Raw genomic sequence first — 24683 nt, 5'->3', positions numbered from 1 at the left:
TCTTACCATCCCCTTCACCTAATTAACTAGTAAGTCTTGTCAGTGTGCTTTCTAAGTATAGCTCATACCTTTTCCCTCTTCTTCATGTCTGCAAACCATCCCCCAGCTCACCATCGGCGTGCACCTAGGTCATCGTAGCAGCCTCCGACCTCGTTTCTCCTTGCCTCCTCTTGCCCCTCGTCGTCAGTCTCTTTTCTTTAGGGTGGTCAGACTTATCTTCTAAAATGTAAGTCTGATCAGAACACTCTGCTGCTGAAAATGTCTCACTTATATTAAGATGCAATTTGAAAATCTTACAGGGCTTGGAGCCTGTGGGATCTGGCCCCTAGCCGTCCCTCCAGTCACGCCTGGCACTGTTCTCTTCCTTTCTCATGTATTCTGCAGCTCCACTCGCCCTATTTCCATTCCTAGACTATTGAACTGTTCTCCTCTTCAAAGCTTTCTCTCATGGGGCTCCCCTAGGATGGACCATTCCCTCCACCTGTCCCCTTCTTCCTTCTCTACTTGGCTCTTCATCCTCTGGGCCTCAGCTTGCATGCCATTTCTACAAGGAAGCATTCCCTGATAGACTCCTCCCAACCTCCTTTCCAGCCTCGTCAAGTCCCCTACAGTATGTTCTCAGAAGTACCCTCTATTTTTCCTACATAGCCTTTATTATGATTATTAATTAGGCATATCATTTGTGTAATTGTTTATTTAATATCTCCTTCTCTAACTAGACAGAAGCTCCAGTGACCATGCCGCTAATTCCGTGCTAATCCACAGGGCCTGAAACATACTGGTGCCCCCAAAATATTTATAGAGTATTCTGTAGTCCTCTTTTGGATTTCCACTCTGGGTTGAAACATTAATAACAAAGCAGAAATGTTTAAGGAAAAGGAGACAGCGTATAAACATGGAAAACAGTCCAAGAGGTTTACCTACCCATTCCACATGTGAACTGCTTTTTCCTTTTAGTAACACTGCCAATGAATTTCTTCTTCCAGAAGACTCAACAGCTTAGCTAAGGGTGTGGTGGCCTGCATTTGAGTCTCGGATTTGGAGAGGCCTTACTTACTTCTGACTCCTACATGATAGACATGATCCTTTCTTTGAGGAGGTAGAGAAAACTGCTGCATGGGTAGATATCAGGTAATTAGAAGAAAGCCATCTCTCTACTGCAAGAGCTGGGTGTGTTGTCCCCACGGGCCAAGTACAAGATGTTAAGTGAAAAGCGGGGGTTAGCAATCTGTCGGTCTGATGCCATCTGACAAAGTCTCAGGACTTTCTTCTAACATGAACTCTGGGGAAGCAAAAAGCTCTCAAATGCAAGTGATCTAGGAGGAAGGACCCATGCTCAGCTAGAGATTTATGTCTCTTAATAAAATCTACATAGTTAATTTTAGGGTTGTTCAGCCCTCAGGTTAATAATGGATGTATTGTTTGTTTCCAGATTAACTGTAAAACTTGGCATTTAAAATAATTCTAAACTAGCTACTTAACAAACAACAAAAAAGTGGCTGCATACATAAAATAGATCACATTGACAAATTTCCCCCCTCATTATTACTACATAGATAGCTAGTTTTTTTATTTTAGTGTTGGCTGGCTATAGCTTTCTGAAGTTTGTTAGATCCAGCAGACCTGTTCTGACAGAGGCATCTGCAGGGAAGCAATCCTTTGTTTGAAAGAAAATGGAATGAAATCAAATGACCATGGAAACCCAAGTATAATATACTATTCTTTTTCTTCTTCCAGACGGAGCTCTTGTTTAGTTAATGCTTTACGGAGGCCCAATGGATGAAGGAAGACTTTTCTCCTATGAGTTAAACTAATTCAATTTATACAGAAAGCACTAAGGCATAGGGAATTATAGGCTTCCAAATAACTTTTAAGGAAGTATCCTAATTCATGATGTGTTTAGGAAACAAGTTATCTAGAATAAGTCATTAATTAAAATTTCTTGTCGTGCTTTTTTTTTGGGACCAATACCTTAGCAGTTCTAAACACCACTTTGCACATTCTTCTCTGTCTCATTGGGTGATGTCAAGAATATAGCAGCAATCCCTATAATTGATTGATAGAGCCCTACGATATTTCTAATGGAGTATAAAAATCTTGAGCATAAGAAAAGCTTCCCTGTTAGTTTCATTGACTTATATGTCCTTCTAAAATTTATTCTCATCACTTTTCCAATGAGTCTCTCTCTGTTTCACAAAGTCCTTCTAGTCACTGTTCTTCTGGGATGTGTACTGAAACCTTACCGCTCAGAGCTTAAAGTATTTATGCTAAAAAATATACTCTGTGAGAGATAAGAATAGTTACAATATGTCTTGAGTTCTAGAATTAGCCCACAAACAGTTACATTCAAAAGACCATGCATTTCTGGATTTCAGGTAAATTAGAGGTTGAACAATGCATTAAAGTCACTTCCTCCCAGAAACCTCACTAAACCACTGTAAAGAAATGTTTTTAAAACCTAAATGCACAAGGATGATAGAATGAGGGGACATACAACAACATAATTTTGGAAACTGGAAAGCAAATGATGAGAAATCATTGACTTAGCAGATAGGAGAAAGTCAGCAGTTGAGAAAGCTGAAAACCAAACCAACTCACACTTCTGAAACTTAGAAAGGCTCAGAAATTGGGGCATTTGTACAAGTAGGAGTTGAAGGGGGCTAAAATAAGGAAGATTGGTTGAAAACTGTTTATAAAGCAGTTGCATACCTGTTCCAGGCTACTGAGTAACTTCTCCCTCTGTACTCCCAATGGAAGAGATTTGTTCTCTGGAGAGGGTTAAACCAAAGGGTTTTAGGTTGAGGGATACCAGGCACAGCTGAAATCAGAGAGAATACCAAAAGCAGACTGGAGAGATTAGGTGAACATACACAGAGCTACCCACACTCTACTCCATCCCCACAAACAGCCCTCTTCACTTCCAACCAGCTTTTTATCTTTCTATGACTATGTTTAAGCAAACAACAAAGAATTGCCAGATATCTGAGGAAAGCTTTTGATGTGAAAGGTACCAAAATCAATTAACAGAAAAAAGCAACATGAAGAAAATAGACTATATAAGAATAAGAAAACTTAAAAGAAACTGTAATTAATATTTTCAAATAATTTTTAAAAGATTGATTCATGAAACAGGAATAGATGCTCTAAAAAAGAAATATTCAGAGAACGCCCATCAAGAATAGCATAAATGTGGGGCACCTGGGTGGCTCAGTCAGTTAAGTGTGTGACTCTTGGTTTTGATTCAGGTCCTGGGATGGAGCCCCACGTTGGGTTCTTTGCTCAGCGGGGAGTCTGCTTGTGGATTCTCTCTCTCCCTCTCTCTCTGCCCCTTCTCCCACCCATTTGTGCTCTCTCTCTCTCAAATAAATAAGTAAATAAATCTTTTAAAAAATAGCATAAATGAGAAGTACAATAAAAGGGTTGGAAGATAAAGTTGAGGAAATTTCCAAGAAAGTAGAAAACAGTAAGAGATAGAAAGCAGGAAAGAGAAGATAAGAAAGTCGGAGAATGAGTTCAGGAGATTCAACATCCAAATAACAGGAGTTCTAGATAAAGAGGGCAGGAAGTAATCAATGGAACTTCCCAAGAAACTGTCCAAGATCTGAAGAACATGGAGTTTCCAGATTGAAATTACCCGCTGAATCATGGAAGTTCCCAAACATTTATTTACCTTCCACACACTTTTTCTCAAGAAGCTACTGGAGGATGTCTTGCACTAAAACGAGGAAGTAAACCAAGAAAGGAAGACAAAGGGTAGAGGAAACAAGAGATGCAATACAGAAGGACAAAAGGGAGTCTGGAATGATATGAAGACTGATTCTAGGGTATCAGCTGTGCACTAAGCATAGGGGCATTCAGTCCAGGCTAAAGCAGGTCAGAAGGCACCAGGAAAGAATTCCTCATGAGGTTGATAGAATACCTGATGTGAATGAATGTACTGAGAGGGGAAATTTGACAACTGGATTTTGAGATTGAATAAAAAACTTTAGCAAATGAGAAAAAAAAATAGACAATTATAAACTCCACGGGGGTGGGGATTATACATGAGATAAAAAGCAATCATAGTTTACTACATGGCTCGGTATTATTTCCTGGTCATAATGAAATTGACAATGACTATATATTACCAAAATTATAATATATCTATAATTGGAAGATGGTGATGGTGGGTGGATAAGGAGCATGGTGTGTGTGGCATGGGGAGAGGAGTATAGATGAAAGTGAAAGCAGCTTATCTTCCATAGTGGGGGTCAATAGATTGTGCCTAAAACTGAAAAATCAAGAAGTGACAATACAAACATATGTAGAAATATGGAAGTAATTACCAGATGCATCAGCGAAAAGAATTGGAAGTAGCAGTTTCTGAGAAAGGAGAAAGACTGGGTCAGAGGGGCTGGGTACTAATCTTAATCATAATCATTTGTCTTAATCATTCTCACAGAACTCAGTGGCTCTTTCTTTAGACTCTGTATAAATTCTTTACAAATAAAATCCTTTTTAAAAAGACCATTATATTTCCACACATAGAAATGAGAAAACTTTTTAAAATAATGGCATTATTAAGATGTATTTCACATACTACATGATTCATCCAGTGATTTTTAGTATATTCACAGAGTTGTGTGACCATTACCACCATTATAGTGTATTTCATCACCTCTGGAATGTCACTCCACATTTACTCTCAACCATCATAGCCCTAGACAACCACCCATTATATATTCTGTCTCTATGAATTTGTTTATTCTGGGCATTTCATGTAAGTGGAAACATGCAACATGTGGTTCTTTGTGTTGGGCTTCTTTCACTCAGCATAATGTTTTCATGCTCCATCTATGTTGTACCATGAATCAGTACGTTATTTCTTTTTATTGTCAAATAATAGTGCATTGCATGGCCATACCACATTTTATTTATCTGCTCATTAGTTGATGGACATTTGGGTTGTTTCTGCTTTTTGGCTATTATGAATAATGCTGCTATGAACATTCATGTACAAGTTTTTGTATGGACGTATTTTCTTTTCTCTTGGGTATGTTCCTAGGAGTGGAATTCTTGGGCCATATGTTAATTCTACATTTAAGTTTTTGGTGAACTGCTAGACTTGTTTCCCAAAGCGGCTGCATCATTTTACATAATTTCTCCACATCCCGCCACCATTTGCTATTGTCTGACGTTTTGGTTATAGCCATCCTAGAAGGTGTGAAGTGCTCTCTCATTGTGGTGTTGATTTGCACTGAGATAACTAAAAACGTAATAGATTAGCAAAAATAAAATAGGTTGCCAAAACTCATCTTGAGAAGACTTTGAGGAAATAAATGCTCTTATTTGGACGTATAGTTTGGTACAAATGTTTTGGAGGACAGTTTGGTATATCACAATGTGATAGGTACTTAACATTTGATCAGATTTCCTATTTCTGAGTATTTGACCTATAGAGAAAAATCATATTTTGGGGGGAAAAATGTGTCTTCATGGTACCACTGTTTATAACCTCATAGTACCAAAAACTCGAAATAACTTGAATGTCTCTCAAGAAGAAACTGGTTAAATAAATTATGATGCAGACATAAAATCAGGCAGTCATTAAAAATAATAATGCAAGGGGGCGCCTGAGTGGCTTAGTTTGTTAAGCGTCCAACTCTCGATCTCAGCTCAGGTCTTGATCTCATGGTCATGACTTTGGGCCCCGTGTTGGGCTCCATGCTGGGTGTGGAGTCTACTTAAAAAAAAAAAAATATATATATATATATATATATAAATGATGCAAGTGTATTTTTATTGTCATGGGAAGTTATTCATCACATATTGAGTGGGACAAAGTCAGATTGTCAAATACCTGCATGATAAGGTCCCATTTGTATAAAATATCTTTGTGCTTAGAGAGCTTTTTTTTGGAACGATGTCTAAAATGTTACTAGGGGTTATATACTAGTGGTGTAATTTAAGGTGATTTTATTAATTTTGTTCTACATATTTTTGTATTTAATTTAGTTAAAAATCAACCTCTGTAATTTTTTGAGAAAATTATAAAACTCTCTTAAAAGACTATGCATTTTAGAAGTCACATTTTTGTACTTAATCAAAGCTTGAATTTTAGTTAAATACCCTTCCCCTATCATTATTTTTTTAAACCTCAAAACCATCTACTAAAGGCATAAAGAAATTCCTTATTCTGGTGATTATATAGACTTGGTATAGAACACTGTCTTGGGCTCTTCCTTCAGAGACTTTTATTATATACCTTATTCTTTACAGAGTGCTTTTGCTATGGAGGTATGCCAGGTATTAGGACTTCAGGGTTGTGGTAAAGTTCATGGGTGGGAGTAGGGCAAAAAGGTTCTCCATCTGTTCTCATCTTTGGGATAATTGTCGGGGTCTGCATATTCTCTCTTCTACCCTTTTATCCCCTTTTGCAGGAGAATAACATTAACAACTAATTTTTCTTTGAGCTCATTATGAGTTAGGAACTGTTGTTCTCAATAGATTTCATGTATTTTACTTATTTAATCCTCACAACCATTCTGTGAAGTTGATACTACAATTACATTATTTTACAGATGAGGAACCTGAGGCACAGAGAGGTTAGGTAAACTATCCAAGGTCACTCAGCAAGGGAATGCAGCCCAACAAGCTGGCACTGGAGCCCAAAGGGTCTGGTTCCAAAGCTCCTGGGATCTTAATTGCTACACTCCACTGCCTTTCTGACTGTCTTCCTAAATATGACTCCAAATACTTCTTGCTGGTTTACTTTGTTCTCTCCCAAACTGCCATTTCTACCAGAAATACCATGGAGGCTGAGCTAGTTTACACTTGTCCAGACTTTCCTGCCGCAAATGCTTCTCCGGGGTCAATATCTTTGCTGTTCATCTATTTACCCACTGATTCCATTAGGATTTTACTTACCATTTCTTTGACATCCTCTTCTCTGAAATGCTCGGATTTCTCGCTCTTTGAAGCTGGAGATGCGTCTAGGAGGGAAAAAAAATTAAGTTTCATTAGGTATTTTCAACTTTGCATCCAGACCCATTAGAAGAGAGTTTAGTGCGAAGGCAGTGAACATTCATTGCTCTTTCCCAGGACGGTGGGGCCTTCTCAACCTCAGGCAGAGCAGGATGCGAGTGCCCTGCCTGACCTTGGAGTCTGACGCCTTGGCGAAAACCCAGTTTTGTCTAAGGCTGTGGTTTATTCCAATCATAGGAGTGATACATATTCATTGTAAAAATCTTTGGAAAATACAAAAGTGTAAAGAAAAAAAATCAAAAGCACTTACACCTACCACCTTGTGATAACCGCTAGAGACTATCATTTCCAAACATGTTTGTCTTTTTTTTTTTTTTTAAGGCATTCCTATTCATTCATGAAGACTGAGTCTTCAAAAGAAATGATTTACAAGTGATGATTTTAGAAAATGCCCATCCATGGAGTTTACTGGGGAGGATTATGGTTAAATTTAAAGATGTGCCAAAGTTGGTGAAATTAAATTTCTTAATTTTAATCTCCAGTTTGATATTTCTAATCGAAAAAAGAAAATAATTGTGCGTATTTGAAAACATTAGGATGGAATCAAAGAGAAAGGTATAATGACCTCAGTGGTTTTCTTTGCTCCTTGCAAGTGTTTTTTCCGTTTATTTTTGCCTCACATGGGCTGCATATACATTAGGTCTTCAACTGATGCTTATGAATTGGCTGAAAAGAAGGTTCATGTGTACAAGATCAGCTACCTGAAATACCATTAAAAATGAACTTTTAGTATTTGTAATTTTGGTTGTTATGTTTTTGCTGTCTTGTAACAGAAATTTAGTAAAATTTATTTGGGATATTTTACTGTTTTTCTGGGAAAAGAGCTATCATCAACAACAAAAGAAACTCATTTGATATGACATATTACAAGTAATAATTATGTTAAGTTTGATTCAAGTTGAAACAGCTTGTACTGAACATTATTTCTAAAAGCCATTTCTTAAGAGAATGACTATAGAGAATGATTATAGAACAGACTCCTATAATCAAAAAGTGTATCCTCTTGTGTTTTCCAGGCATCTGGCCATCTGAAGAGGTTTTGGCTTACTACTGCCTCAAGCACAGGAATGTATTCAGGTACAAAGCTGCACTTAAAAAGATATTTTTTAGCCATTATGGGTATTGTATCTGCATATTAAAGATTGCTGTGATTACATTCTTCAAATTAAGTTGTTTAAAAAAATATAAGAAAGAAAAGCAAGAAAGAAAGAAAGAAAAGGAAGGGAGGGAGAGAGGCAGGAAGGAAGGAAGGAAGAAAAGAAGGAAAAAAGTTCATGGTGAAAACATGTTGCTTCTGAAAAGAAATCTGAATTGCCTTTGGGTACTAATACTGCCCAGCAAGCTCTTTGCTATATGTCAAAGGCTTTTTGATTTCCACTCAAGGCATTTTATTTCACTTTGATTTTGGGGAAACAAAAGTGAAGCTCCAATCAATCCTTACTGATTGTGAAGGTCAAAAAAAAAGAAAAAAAGAAAAAAAAAACAAACTACAATAAAGATATTCTTTAAACTTCTGCTAGGGAAATCACTACAGAATATTTGATAAATAAATACCCCACAGCTATTATTTAAGATGCCATCCCCACCCCTGGTTTTAAAGGTATTTTGTAGACCTAACAATATGTACTTGTAAAATATAAATCACTATTACAGATTCATGCTACGGAAATAAAGGTTTTCAACTGTCAGTGTGCAATTATAGATCAAACCCATGGATGGGATTTAGGAAAAAGAAAAAAAAAAACCCTCCTTTTATTTAAAAATTCTAAAGATGTTTGGTAGGTCCAGAAAATACAGGTTTTTCATTTTTCATTCTCATTTCATAAAAGTCACCCGACATATGCTTCCCAAATAGCCCATTATGATTCCAGACAAGTCATTAGTGATCATGGTGTGTGTTTTAACAATATGTACTTACAAGATTGGGGCAATAATATGTATTTTTTGAAGCTCTGTGGGTCCATATTTACCAACCAGTCTATAATTGCTTTGAACAATTAAATACTCATTAAGTGTATTTCAGAATATGAATGTTCTTTCTTGGCTTCTCCGCCTCTTCCCTCTCTTTGCACCCCTCCTTCCCTTTCAATTCTCTCCTTCTCTTTTTTTTTTTCTCCTGTTGAGGTGATAAACTTCCCAACCTGGGAAGAAGAAACACTCTTAAGGGTTTGAGCATATAAAATGAGCACAAGGCAGTATTGAATTTGGGCTGCAGAGCTGCTCTGGGAGCCTGGCATTTGCTCTTCCTCGCTGTGCTTAAGCTTGACTGGAGCTCCAATCATCGAGCAGTGGGCCAGGGTAAGAATGTCACACGTTGAGGGCTGATATTTAGGCACAAAGGGGAAGGTGAGTGCAGAGTGCCACACTAGGCTGTCAGCTTTAACTCTGAGCCGCTTTACTTTGAGTGGTGAAGTCAGAGCCCAGTCATTACTTTAGCCTGGGTTTGCTGGCTTAACCATATTATGTCCCTGCATTGTTTATTCACTGTGTTGTGTTGGGGTCATTTGTGATTTAAGTGTTAATTGCTAAATGCTCTTTGTGTAATTGTTCTTTATGGGGGCAGTTCAGCTTTCCAAAATGTTTCAGTTTGGTTTCAATTTTTTTTTTCAAAAATTCAAGATTGCCTTTATTTGTGTGTGTGTGTGTTGTGTGTATGTGACTATAATATAGGTATATACACACTCATATATGTTCTTCATTTACTTGTCTAACTGTTTTTGAAGGAATGAATGTGGATTAACAGTGTTACCCTTTCCTAACAATTATCTTTCGCTACTCTAGCTAGTTTTAGTTCTAAAAGACAGCGCCATTGACAAGGGAAAAAAAGGGAACCTTCTCAGATTTTTCAGCTCAGCGGTGGTAATGTTGCAGTGAACACTAATGAGGGAACCCCCACTGATTTGCCTGCTTTGTGACTTTTCTATTTCATAATTATTTTTAAAACGCAAAGCAACATGAGGTAGCCTAGTCCTGTCTCTACAACTTCCTGGTAGCGCCGTTCTTACTGCAGATGGCAATTTGTTCTTGTAACATATATATCTCTCTGACCATTTTCATCTAATTTGTATGGGTTCTACCATTTCTTTTCTCTCTTTCAGAGACCTTGCTGTGTGTGAGCTAGGGGGTGGCATGACATGCTTGGCTGGGCTCATGGTAGGTCTTTTCTCAATTCCAATCCCATTCAGAGGGAGGAACAAAAGGAAAAATGTTCCAGGGCCTCCAACTGCTGGGTCAGAGAACCGTCAACAGCATCAGCTGCGGTCAAGCTGCCGGGTCTTGAGAGACCTTCTAGATTGACTTACTTTCGGATCATATTGATTTTATGGTTGCCTCGATGAGCAGAAACATTTTACCTCCGTGTAGTCAATATCGCTTGTTGTGACATTCCAGGCCTCGCGCGGTCTTTCTTTGCCATAGCGAAAGCATTTTTTTTTTTTTCAGATTATAGTCCCATTTGCTAAGATACAGGAATAGCCCGGCGAATCACAGTTGGAGCACCATGATATAGCTGCTAATGTTTTGCCTGCATTATTACACCAACAAACATGATCCAGAGCGCTCAGTAATTAGATTCTTTTGAATTAGATTGGCCATTCAGGAACGTCGTTCCCCATTCTCAGGGTTCTGAGTCATGTATTCAGGAGATATTATGTAGCAGCACAGTGCATTAGACAAGTTTTTATGTCTCTGCAAATAAAAGCATATTGTTACACTGATTGGCAATTTGACAAACCTGTCGCTCTTACACAATGTGTCGAGGTTACAGCCCAATGTGCGAGCATGTCAAAGCTCACAAAAAAAATTACCCTCACAAAGCCATCTGCCTGCAATGCAAAGTTATATGAAGGGGCATCAGGCAGTCAGACAGAAGCAAGCTGAAAGGCAGAGTGACAGCCTTGTATGATGGCTCTACTAGATAAACAGAAGCCCACAAATGAAGCCTCTCAGAATACCATCATCCGCTGTCACAATGCAATTACCGAACAGAATGATAGCAAGATAGAGGCTCCCGCAAATGGAATGATAAAAGTATTGACTGATTTGATTGAATGATTAAAATAATGCAGACATAAAATGAAAAAAGATTGAAGATTGTTACAGAGAAATAGGTGAGGAAGCATGATACTGAAGGCTTGTCACTCCTGTCTTCACTTCCACACAGACAAGCATATTTGCTCATTGTTTGCTGTTGCTCCTTTTTTTTTTCAGGTTGCTATTTCTGCAGATGTCAAAGAAGTTCTGTTAACTGATGGGAATGAAAAGGCCATCAGAAGTATCCTTATTCAGATAGAAAACGGGTTTGTTGTGCTCATTCCTTTTTCCCGGCTAAGTAACAATTGATATAAAGAAAGACAGCATGGGGTATTAAAAAAGAATCCCCCCCCACACACATGATAAGTAATTAAGAAAAAGTAGAAATATATGGAATTCATTGGCGATGACTGTTTTTCTTTTATTTCGATAGATTTTTTTTTTTTACAGTCACTTCTTTTGAAAGGAGCCCATGATTTGTGGACCACTCGAGGCAATAAGAACATTTGTTTCAGAATAATTTTCAGGCATTCTTGTCCTTTTATTGTCACTGAAATTTCCTGGTATAAACTAAATGATTGAATATTTATTATATCCACTATTGCTTATAAAAAACTAACTTCCAGCTTCATGTTCATTATGACCTTCCTTGGGTTTGATCTTCTGGGTATGTGCTAGGTAGGATGGGACCTTCTCTAATTGCCGAGAGGTTACCTATAGCTCCCCATTGGAAACAGCTATCAGTTTTTCATTATTTCCTTTTATTTAGGATTATAAAAGCACTCTCTTTTTTTTTCCTGCTATGCTATTACAGTTCCAAGCCCATTATATTAGATTATGCTTTACTAATATGTACACAGAGTTCATGAAAATTGAACTGTACTTTAACTAAGAAAGCAAGCATAATTTGTGGCTACTTTAGCAATCGAGGCTGATTTGTTCAGGCGCAGTTAACAACCATTAGAAATTGAGAAGAGAAGTGGAAGATATATTTGCTTTGGATTTTTGGTATGCCTTACATTTACATTATGAAGTAGGCAGTCCACTTATTTGCATCTTAGCCCCCTAAAATGCCAAAGCAGTTTCGATTTTTGCAGCTTCTTACAGAAAGCCAATTTCGATTTTTTTTTTCTACCCTTGCTGTATGATCTTTTAAAATAAAATTTGCAGCAGCTCTATCAGGCTGCTCAAATAGGAGAAAGGAGGTACAAGAAGCACAGTAGCTAATATTGTTCAGCAGCGCTTGTGTGCTCTACAGAGCCCCACCCAACTAATTGCCTGACAGACTTTAAAAAAAAAAAAATTCAGGAAGGAAAAACAGCCAATCACAATCCTGGCCTTTCACACAAGGGAAAGAGATCACAAAAGGTGCTTCCTTTTTTAAGATGCAGGATTTTAATCATGATCTTCAGACTGTTGCAAGTTTCTCAAAATATTCCCGAGGATGAGCCGATGTTGTTTCATTCACTCTGCTTTATTCTGAGTTATGCCTTGCACTGTATCATTTCACTGTGTTCCTCCTCCGCATGTCAGGGAGCATAGAGAGTGAGAGGAAGGCAGGTATGCTGGCTCAGCCCCAGTGGATGGTTTTTTTTGAGGGGGGGCAAAGGAAGGAAGGAACGAGTATTGGACAGGAGAGGGTCATTTTAGCCACAGAAACTTTCAGATTGGGCCCGCAACCTGAGGTTTTTCTCAAATCAGCAGGTGCCCCATTTAATAGCGGCAGAAACAAATTACAACTTTTATCAAACTATAGGAACATCGGTAGTCAGTATGTAAATTTAATTGTACTAAAATTATTATTGAGCTAAAGTACAGCGCTTCCAGAGAAGGGAAGCAATGCTAATGTCATTAATTAGCACACCTTTGCTTTAAACAGCAAAGATGCCATGCCAGCTCTTGAAATCAGAGAGGAAATCTCAGATTCTGTATTCACTCTGCTGGCCTTTCAAAGAAATGATTGGTACAGCCCCCTCCCAAGAAAATGGATTTTTAACATTTGGTCCTCAGAAGCTCAGCCCTGAGAGTGCTTTATTGTGCTGGGTTTTACAATGGGTTTAATATAGCGGGGTGCCAAAGGGCAGGAGGGGAAGAACTTTACAATGTAGATAAAGTAGGTCCTTTCAGGATGCAGACCAAAACCGGCAGTGTGTTTTATTTCATCTCTTAGGACTTTCCTGATGGAGTTCAGTTTTTATCATGTAGTTGTTCCGTGTTTGTGGGCTTTTTTCTTTTGTAACTAGATCTAATTTTTTTTAATTAAGAGAAAAAAAAAGCATGCCTAAGGCCTTAAAAATTGGCAATGTGTTTTTCCTGCTTTTAATACTATGTTATTCTTGATTTGCTAACAGAGCTTATAATTGGCATTCGTTGTAAAGCTGTTGTGCTGAGTGAGGTTAATATGAATGAAATTTTTTTTTCTATTTGTGTGCCCACTTTCTGTAGGAATAACTAATTCACTGACTCACATACTGTTGATGCATATAGATTGAAACAAATTCATTTAAAAATTACTGTTTACATCTTTCCTTTAAAATTTTAGGAAGCCTAAATTATATAGCAGTTGTAGGATATTATCCAAAAATTACTTTCTAAAAAGTAAAAGTAGATGTCAACAAAAAAAAAAGGAGAAACATTGCCAGAAACCAGAAAATCTCTAAGCAAAGCTGCTAATTATTCTTAATGGGCAAGATGAGCACATTAAGAAACAAATGAATACATCAGTGAAATGTGATTGAAAATCGACCTGGCAATCCCACATCACATCTGAGTATTGGCCTGTATATTATTTTCATTATTTTAAAAATTATTTTTGTTTTTCTTCACATCCAAATTTAATGAATCCAACTGAATCTTAACTTCCTAGTCGCTTAAGCTTCTAAGGTTCTGATTTTTACCTTTTTTAAAAAAAATAGTATTTTTTGATGCTTCCTTTTTATCTTCAATTATTTCTATTTTTTAAATATGTAAGGTAATGAATGGATGAGTTCTGAATGTTTATATCATAAAAGCCTATCAACCAGTTGTGAGATTATTTATAATCTTCCCTAAGATGTATCAGATGGATTGGCTATGTCTTCCAGAGCTCTCTCCCTTGACCCTGGAAAGCTAGATGTTGATTTGAGATCTATTAAACCGAGATATCTGAAAAGAGATTAAGACTTGAGGTGTAAGTGAATGATGTAAGTCCTAAATATTTTCTCAGGCTCGTGGGTACATGTCCCTGAGGTTCTCCTTGGTCCTTAAACTGCATTGCTGGATCTAACCCAGGGGCCCCCCTTACCCAAGAGCTGCCCCTCTTTACAGATGCCATTTTATCTGTACCCAAAGAGAACAAAGGATGAATTAGAAATGGCATCATTTGGTTCATCCAGTTCTCAACTTCACCTAAGGTAGTTTGAAACATGTTCCCTTTTCTTTGGCACAGCCCTTTTGGTGTAATAAAGGAAGAAATCTCCAAGTGCCTACAGATAATAATAACTCACTAAAGTTCATAGCTGCTGATGACAATGACATAAGAACAGAGGGGAGAAACAGTGTACTGAGTTATTATTGATGCTGAGCCTCTTCCAAATCATGATGAATAAAAGTACAACACCTAGAGGTGAGCAGCCCTCTCTGGTACACTCACAAAGCACCCTGCCTTGACCCATCCCTAGGAAGCATCAAGCATGTTATCTGCAGACTGTGGCAGTGCTTGGTGACCCATTTCTCGTGCTCCCGATCCAAGCATCTTATTCCCACGGCATGCACAGTCTGGATCATGATCTCGAGCTTAGGATTCATCCCAACTTGGTGAATCTCCTGTGCATTTTTAAGGAGATAGCCCTGGCTTACCATTACCTTATTTATTAACAGCATCTCTGACTTGAGTAACTAATACATTAAGCTCCCTCCAGATTGTACAGCCCGTGCTGTGGATGGTGGAGACCTTGGCAAAGCTTGGCCATCATCCTGTGTTCCTCCAGTATCTGTACCAGCTGCACTTCTATTTGCTGATGGAGTCATTAATGGACTCCATGTGCCTCACACTGGGTAGGAGCCCAATAAATAGATTTGAAAATTCAATTTAAATTAAGTAATAAATTAATCTAACTAATTAATTAAAATTAATCCAACCACCGTTAATTGCATGCCATTTCAGGCACTAAAGACACAGCAGTGGACAAGACAAACCAAGTCCCTGTTCTTGTGGGACACAGACTAGCCTTGGCCAGAGCACATTTATACATGTGAAAGACACTGAAAATCCACAGGGCAAAAGTTCTTTGATTCCTTCCAGTTATTTAAATTCTACAATATAAATGTCCACATAATTAGTTCTGAGCAGCAGGGAGAAAAAATAAAGCTTGACTGCCAAACCTCATTTTAGTTACTCACCAGCCTCTTCATCCCTCTGAAGCTTTTGCCCAAATTATTGAAAAAGATAATGAATTGGCATGAATTAGGCACCTATATGGTCAGGCTCATCCTATGTGGTACTCCATTAAGCCTACAAAATAGGGATCATTATTCCTGTTTTTGAGATGGAGCTCAGAGAGGCTAATTTACCCAACTTCACACAGCTACTAAGTAGCAGAATCAGCTTAGAAGCCAGCCAGGTTCATTTGACTTCAAAGCTTTTTTATTTCCCCCCATTAAACCATTCTGTTTCACCAAAACCTAGACTGGTTTGGTGAGTGCCGTCTTAGTTTCCTCAGGACCCTCAGGAAGAAAAGGCCTCTCATCCAAAAACATAACAGTTGACATTGCTAACAGAGTTCATCCTCTCAATTCCTTTGATAACAAGCACCTTTAAGAATATTTTGCAGCCTTTAAATTGGCAAATATTGCCACATCCAGCATTTTTAAAATCCTTTAGAGATCAAAATGAACAGGATTTATATTATAATTTCATGGTTTCCTACGCTCACCTTGGATGGTCTAGTGAAAATAAAGGTAACATACACTGAAAAAGTAATGCTTTGTGGATCACAATGTTATTATTTTAAAAATAACTTTCTTGCTTAAAGAATGATGCCGAGTCCCGAAATGTAGATGCGACTACTGATAAATATAACAATCACTAATTGCTGGAGGAGGCTAATATTTTAAATAGTATTTTATATGTAATTAATTATATTTAGATACATAAAGTTAAAGTTACTTGTTTAAGTAACTTGTTATTGTACAAAAAATATATATTTTAAGAATAAAACTCAACTGAACTAAAATTAAAAGGGAGCCCCACTCCTGAACTATGCTTTTTTGGTGGAAGAAAACCTAGATGTAGAAACGTGGTTTCTTCTAGCCACAAGCATTGATCCTGTATCCCAGACAAGGAGACTGGAGGTGATTGTTCAGAATCCAGTTAATCAGAAATCACATTAAAGCTTTCTTTGCACCCAGCACCTGCCACTGAAGACTTCTAGAAGATGGGTACAGGACAGGGAACAGGATTTGGTCCACCCTGTTGAACACTATCCTGGGTGTATTGATTTGATTGGATGTCCTTTATCACTCTAACACAGAAAAATGACAAAATGTATTATTAGACACAGTGCCAGCCAGACCTAAAGTGAAGGATGGGGGAGCAGAATATCAGAATATATCTCTTAAGCTATTTTAATATGCTCTTGCCATTTCTTTTTTCTCTTTGTGCTTGTTTTAATATAAAACACCTCCTAAACCATAAAATATATTTCCTTCCCAGCTCTAAAAATAAAGCAGCCTAAATACTGCTGTGAATTTTTTCATTAAAAAAAAAAAGCACCTCTAGAATATAAATATGTACACTTGCTTCAACCTGACCACCTGGAGTCATGGGTTTATAAATTGTATAAAAGCATATAGCGTTAAGATGTTTACTAAAAATTAGTAATAGGTTTTCAGAGTTATATAATTTAACTTCCCTGTGACTATTTTATAAAAAGTATTACCTCCACTAACAAAATAATATGTTTTGCTTGATAGATTAGTCATGTACTCACACGACGCTACAGGTGTACCGGGCATATTGCCGCGTGCGGTTGGATGTCATAGAAACGTGGAGTAGGGTGTGGCCGGACAGGGGGAGCTCAACCAAAAAGCAGTTGTCAATTGACTCTTCACTAATTTTGTTCTTCTCAGAATAAAGATGTCAGCTGTCCTTTTCTACAAGACATTTCATTTAGAAGACTTTCCTGAAATACTTTCTTCCTGAAATAGACAGAACTGTAGGCCGATGTGTCATTTTAGTTAATCAAAACAAGTAGGCAAATTAGTCTCTTTTATTTTTTTAATGAATGTAATTTAACGGTATTTAATTTGCATACAGGAAAGTTCACACAGGAAAAAAAAAAAAGTCTGCATTATAGCACTTTTGTAAACCTCCACAAAGCCCTTCATTAGGAGACCTAATTGATTTTTCCTACCCACTCCTGGGGGGGGAGAAAGCTATCACAGTACCTGCTTATTCACTCAGAGAAGAAATGGGTGTGCCTGATGTTTCAAGCAGAGATTTGGGTTAAAAAGTCCTGTGGCTCTGTTCTTGCAGGGAGATCTTGGCCAATGCTTGTTCCGACCATTCAGGAAATCTGTTTTTCTGAGCAATAGGGGAACATCGCTCATCTGCTTGGTGTCCTCCCCATGGGCCCAATTTATTTCAGCTTGCAGCCTTCACTGGAATTATTTTATTTCTTGTTTATTTAAAACTGCTTTATTCTGGAAGAGGAACTTTGCGGCTTTTTACAGTGACACATAGGATATGCCATATAAAATAAATGAGAAAGTGAGGCCAATCTGAATCAGAAAGCCAGGACAATACGATGAAGCCAGGATGAGAGGTCAGTACAGAAAGTATATGCCAGGAGAGCTCTGGTGGTTGATAGAGTTAGGTCATCCATTTGGCTCTGGGTTGCAAAGCGACCAGAGCAAGAAGAGAAACAAAAACAGTTGTAAGATTTAGTGTCCAGAAGTTGAAGCAAAAGGGGTTGATCTCAAGCCTAGCTTTGCCCAGTGTTGGAACTTGATATGATTTTTCCCACGGACCTGCATCAAGATGGCGTTGTGTGATGTAATGGACCAGCTCTTCAAAACATCTCCTCCAGAAGTATGGCTTTTCTTGGTACAGGTCCTTTCCCACTGACTGGAGGCTTGCCTTTGGGCTTGTAGCCCTTCTAAGCAAGTAGGGCATGGTACCTATGCGGTAGTCATCTACATCCACCAGCGCCCATAACCCTGGGCCTTGCCAGCATGCATGCAGGTGACAAAACTGCAGCCCAGGGAATTAAAAGAGCTTGTCTGTGGCAAGTAATTCAACATTTGGTGGTAAAGCCAGGTCTAGACCCTTCTTCTCCTGCCTCACACCCTACAACTCTTCTCTTTTCACTGTGCTGATCCCGTGTAACAGTAAGAAGATCACTGTGTTTGTGGACCTTTTTTTTTTGGACTCAGTTGACAGTCACTGCAGAAGCTTTCTTAACTGTGTCCTGTAGATGTGAGAGACATCATCACAAGGAATCAGAAGGCTGGTGCATTTAAAACTCGGAAAATATCAAGCTGGTAAGATACCTTCCTGCATTAAAACATTCTGGTTTTCTCTATGGATGATAATTAAAGATAATAATAGCTAACATTTACTGAGCACTTACTGTGGGTCAGGCACTGTTCTTAGTACTTTAAAAATATCTTATTTAATGTTCAGAAGAATCCGTAAGGAGGCAGGCAGGCTTTTTCATTATCTTTGGTCAATGAGGAAAACTGAAGTATATTGAACCCTGGGTTGGGAATGATTTCAGGATTGAGAGTATACAGTCTGAGGCTGAAATAAGCCTTCCTGGGACCTCCTTATGAAGACTCTATTCCTCTGGTTCTCAACCTGGGGGCCGTCTTGCCCCCCCCCCCAGGTTCTCTTTCATTGTCCTGACTCAGTGGGAGAGGATTGCTAGCGGCATGTAGTCGACAGAGGCCAGGGAGGCTGTTCACCCTCCTGCAGCGCACAAGACAGTGCCCACGACAAAGACCTGTCTGGCCCAAAATGTCAGTAGTGCCAACATTGAGAAACCCTGCTCTCGTCGTGGTTTTAAAATAGTCTAGTATCCATTCCCTTTTAGATTCTGTTCATTTTTATTCATAGTTGGAGAAATGCTTACCCTCAACCAAAACAATGGTGTTTCTGGTGATGCTACATTTTCTTTTGCCCTGATGATAGGACCGAGAAGAGCGAGGAATCATTTCTTACTTTCCCCACATGAAATATCTGTGTTTGTGCATTTTTCATTTATATGTTGAACCCCAGACATTAGAAGAACAATCTAATTTATTAATAAATAAATTTTATTTATTTATTACTGCTAATCTGTCATCCTTTGATATTTTGAGTTTTTTCTGTGTTGAAGATGATTTCCCACCCCAACTACTCAGTTTGGGGATAAAAAAAAAAAAAAAGATGAATGAACAGCAACAACACTTAAAAAACCTCCAGTGGTCAACTTAGCAGTAATTATTTTTCTCTGATGTCAGCTAGTGTAGGTAGGGAAGTGGCCATATATGTGTTTTAAAATCCTGCAGTAGAATGTCAGTGTAAGCTGGTGGCACAGGGGGCGGGATGCCTTGTGTTTCTCATAACAAACCAGTTCCATTTCCCAGAAAGCCTCGGGCAGGTCAGGAGAAAAACCATCCTCTACCTGTGTCTTCTTCATTCTTAGGGAGGCCTTTACACCACAGTTAGGACTGCCATACCCTTCTGGGGAGGACTTCATTTTGGGACGTGATTTTCAACCTGGTCTTTTAGTTATCAATCAAAAGCACATTTTCTATGTTGTCCTCATTTTCATTTATTTAATGCTTCCGGTCATTTGTGACCATTTGAGTGTATTTCAGCATATAGAATCAGGGAATAATAGATTCAGCATCATGCTGTGAAGAGAGATTGTGTTTTTACAAGACATAATGTTGTTTACTGGGTGTTAATAATCACTAATTAATAAACATACCTAGATTTTGAAAATGTTCCATTTTGAGGAATAAAAAATGTCAAGTGTTTTAACTTAGGGAGTGCAACAGTATTTTCTGTCATCTCTTCATAAAATAATTGAGTTACATAAAGAAGCAAAATGTCATTATTCAACACAGGATGTATCGAAAATAGCCTTTGTCTCTGTGTTCTCAGATATGCTCTAACTATATTGTTCTGGTATGTACGTGGACATATAGTCTACATGTCAGTAGTCATTCAGGAACCTCCAAGATGAGGGATTTGGTTTTTTTTTTCTTTATCTCATATTAATTGTGGTCAGTTTTTTCTCTTTTAACCACTGTAAGCATTTTGTCCAAAGTCTACTAAAGCACTTTGCCAGAAAACCGGGGGATGAGTCAGTCCTTGAAATGCCTTGATCTCATATTAAGAAGTTACTTGACCACTTAACCTTCCAGAAGCTAAGAGGAACTGCCAACCAGTGATGTAATAATCAGCATTTCCCTTCTCTCCACTGCTTTCCCACCCATAACCAGTACAATATGATGAGCACATTAGTTCCATGCAAGAAGAAATAAAAGGAAACTGTTCACAAAAGAGCTAAGATATAGTTCACTCTTCTTTTTTAGTGCCTCAATGCATATGCAGAATTTCTCCTCCAAACTGGAGGTGTGGACTAACGGTAGCGACAGATAACTGAGAGGTATTTACCATAGCTACAAAGCCCACCTGTGAGCCAAATATTTCTGCTATTAAAAAGCACTTCAAAGCTTGACATGAAGTTTGGAAAAGCTGAATGTCTCCTGTGACTTCATTACGATGTAGCAGCAGAAAGGAGTATCATGGTATTGAGAACTCTGGGCTTAGGAAATGGTGGCTTTTAAAAAGGAACAAGAAACCACTGAGGAATGTGAACAGCCCCCAAGCTCCCGTTCCCGAGGCTGTGACAGGGTGCTTGCTCAGAGACAACCTGCACTCCTGCCTCTCAGCCAGGGTGGACCCAGGCTGCATGGGGCCTGAAACTTATGTTGGGGGTCCTCATGAGGAGAATAGATTTGATTATACCTTACTTTGGCAAATTCTTTGGAAGCATTTGACCATGTGAACAATGACTTGGGCTCCTGGTGGGCCTTGGAAGGAATCTGTGCAAGTGAGGGACCTGAACACGTAAGCTTCAGCAGCTACATCGGGAGCCTACCCCTGCTCCCCTCTTCATCACCGCCCTTGCCTGGAAAAATGCTCCTCCTTTAAGAACAAAACTTTCTTACTCCCTGTTCCATTTTAATCCCAATCTATTGTGGTTTTTTTTAAGATTTTTTTTTAAATTTATTTGACAGAGAGAGACAGAGCGAGAGAGGGAACACAAGCAGGGGGAGTGGGAGAGAGAGAAGCAGAATTCCCGCTGAGCAGGGAGCCTTGATGCAGGGCTCGATCCCAGGACTCTGGGATCATGACCTGAGCCGAAGGCAGGCGCTTAACGACTGAGCCACCCAGGCGCTCCTATCCCAATTTTTGCTTTGTGTGACAGACATGTTTGTGGAGGCCTGGAAGCTTTAGCCCTGACCAAGAAAGATCTAGGACGTACATAGATGAAGCATCATATCCCTTTCGTCTCACAGATCTTAATACAGTCATTTGATGGTTCATTTGTTTGTCCATCCATGCAGCTATCCATTCATTTACCTAACAGGTCCAAGGTATTCTGTCTTGGGGAGCATAAATACAGAGTTATCGAGAGTAGCTCGTGAACAAAGGCGATCGTGCTGCTAAATATAGCTGGAGAGTGGTTGAAAGAGCAAGGATATTTACGGCTTCTCAATAGTGAGGTTTATCTGAAGCTGTCTTCAAACCTGCGACTGTCTGATAAAGAAGGATTCGGAGCTTTTGACGTCTATATGTTTCTAGGTGTTCCAGAATTAGTGAATGGCATCATTCTCTGGTTAATATTAGTTAACAGTTACAATATTTTTTAAAAAACCTATCAAATATACCCTGCTGTGATATTAAAAGTCAGTTTCTGCCTAAGAAAAGAGTTTATCTTTGTGTGAAAATTGCTAGTGAATTTAGACCCGGGACTTTTATTATTCTGTGATAAACCATTAATTTTAGTAAACTATGGAACTTATTATAATATTGAAGACTTCTTTATAACCCAAATTTCACCTTTATGTGGGCCCCCAGGACTGGCTATTGGCCCCATTGCCCTACTGCTTTTTAAGATTTATATCTTTTCGGAGGCTCATTTTCTTCTAAAGGTAAAACCAGGTGTATGAAAAATGATTTTAAAGGTGTAAATCTCAACGAAGTGGAATCCTGCTGCTGATTTTTCTAGACCTTCTGCAGCCTACCCTCACTTCCTTCACTCTCCTCATTCAATCTAGCTCCTTCTGCTTCCCCCACACACACCTTCTCCCATGGCCTTCTCCCATGGCCACCTGAGCCTCTGCACTTTCTGGACACATCTAGTCTTCCCTGTCTCTGGCCTTAGCCAGGCCTGTTTCCCTTCTCCTTGTCCGCCTAAGTCCTTCCTTGTAGGATGGCCTAATTAACCTTTCTCCTGCCTTCTCTGGCCCTGATCTTGTCATCCTTTTAGTTTCTGTTGGCCTTAGACTGGTCCCACAGTCAAATATGCCATATTCTCTTATTGCTCAAAGCATACTGTCTTTGTTTTTGTGGCCATTGGTTCATTCACTTCTTGACAAATATTTCAATCACTTTCTGTGCAGCAAGTACTGTTCTAGGTGCTGGTGATGTCGTGATGAACAAGACTGAGAAAGTCCGTGCCTTCTTGGACTTCATGCTCTAGCAGGGGAGACCGAAAATTTTCTTGAAGGCAAGGATTCTGCTTAATATATTTTTGTATTCCCTGAAGCAATTAGTACACTTTATCCCTCTTATAGGAGAGGTTTTAAGATTTGTAGTTGGAGCACCTTGAATCCATAAGGCTTATGGAACCAAATAATTTTTAGCACGAGTGAGTCAGGCTTTAGAGACTAAGACATCAGTTTATACATCAGATAGCTGACTTTCATTTCAGGCTAGGCTTCTTCTCAGGCATGCACATGCCGTGTCTGTAGACAAACTGACATTGTAAGTAGGTGTTTATCTCTCCTTTGTCAGGTTGAAGAGGAAGGTTAGAAGAAGGTAACCAAGATAAGGAGGCTGAGGGCTCTCTTTGAGAAATTTCCTGAGAAACTATACCTGTTAGTGGGTTTTGCTACAATTACGGTAACAGAATCTTGAGAACTGCTGAGAATTCTAGAGATGCCACAGTCCCTTTTCCTTCCATTGCTATTCTGAATATGGGGAAATGAAATTACCATGTGTGCTTTCTATTGCAAACATTTTTTATTTGCCTGACAAATTTAAAGATGGGCCCATGTCCCCTACGATTTAGGGATAACATCCCACAGGCATGTTATCCAGTTTCTGATATTTTGTTGGAGTTCTCCTTCTTGTATTAAAGTGAGCCAGATTTTAACATTTGGGGACATTGTATTTTTTTAGGCATCCTCTTAAACTGCAGCAAATTAAAAATTAAGGCCTTTTATTCTAGAATAACATTGTATTAACTCTTTGGACATGCACTTCCCTACTCTTCACCAAGATCAAAATCTCACCACCCAAATTTGGTCAAGTTCTATATTGATAGCCAGGTGTGCATGTCAGACTACTATATCCTCTGTGGAAATGCCTTCCAGGTTTAAGAGAAAAATCACTCCTTCATAGAAATTTATATCACCGAAGTTACATATCAGATAAAAAGGTCATCATTTTCAAAAGATTTCCTCACTTTAAAATGGACAAGGGGCAATCTTAAAAAAATTTTTTTTAGAGTATGACCATATCATAATCCATTGCTAAAAAATAATTTTTTACTTTAATAATAGTCTGTTTTCAGTATTTTGCCTTTACAAACAGTGCTGCAATGAACTCATCTGTACATAGACTATACATTTGCAAGTATATCTACGGAACAAATTTTCAGAAGTGAACTTCGTATTCATATGATTCTACCAAAGTGTAAATTACTACAACTTTGTAATATATTTTCCTATCTGTTAAGACTAGTCCCTTGTCATTATTCTTTCTTTTAGAGTTTTCTAAAATTCTGTTGGTATTTTTGTTATACTGGCATTTTCATTGTGATTGAAAGAAATACAATTTACTAAGCCTTGACATCTTAATGACTGAGACTTCCTATTCAAGAACAGGGCATTTTCTTTTTATTTAAGTTTTTCTAGATGTTTCATTAGCATTTGAAATCTTTCTTCATTTTTCTTGTTAAGTTTATTTTCGGAAACTAGTTTTGTTTCTCTTATAAATGAGATCTTCTCTTTCATTATATTTTCTAATGGGTTGTTATTTGTATATATATATAGAAAGCTATAGGGTTTAGTATAGGAAATGTTCAGTCACCTCCATGAATTATTATTTCTGCTAGTTTGTCAGTTTATTCTCTGAGTTTTCCAAATAAACAATCCCATCATCTGCAAATGGTGATGATTTCTACTTCTTTCCAATTCTTATACCTCTTATTTTGTATCTCGTATAATTTTATTGAATAAAAATTTCCCAGATGATATTAAATGATAGGCATTTTTGAGCCCGACTTTCTTGGGACTCCTGGAATGTTTCACCATTATACATGGATTAGCATTTGAGTGGAAATATATAGGATATTTTTATCTTG

General features: G+C 38.3%; 1 protein-coding gene across 5 annotated transcripts in view; it reads left to right on the top strand.

The window, feature by feature from the left end:
• CAMKMT (calmodulin-lysine N-methyltransferase) overlaps window positions 1-24683 on the top strand; it is a 391410-nt gene that overhangs the window by 321842 nt on the left and 44885 nt on the right. For 4 of the 5 annotated variants that reach the window (XM_027624227.2, XM_027624224.2, XM_027624225.2 and 1 more), the window contains exons 4-7: window positions 8040-8100; window positions 10122-10176; window positions 11233-11296; window positions 18510-18576. In XM_027624227.2, the coding sequence (XP_027480028.1) occupies window positions 8040-8100; window positions 10122-10176; window positions 11233-11296; window positions 18510-18576 (247 nt within the window). The remainder of the gene's footprint in view (window positions 1-8039; window positions 8101-10121; window positions 10177-11232; window positions 11297-18509; window positions 18577-24683) is intronic. The other variant, XM_027624226.2, reaches the window with a different exon arrangement.

The sequence above is a fragment of the Zalophus californianus genome, chromosome 8 (assembly GCF_009762305.2).
Source record: "Zalophus californianus isolate mZalCal1 chromosome 8, mZalCal1.pri.v2, whole genome shotgun sequence".
Lineage (NCBI taxonomy): Eukaryota > Metazoa > Chordata > Mammalia > Carnivora > Otariidae > Zalophus > Zalophus californianus.
Note: the sequence above shows the minus strand (reverse complement) of the source record. Positions and strands in the feature narration are given on the sequence as shown.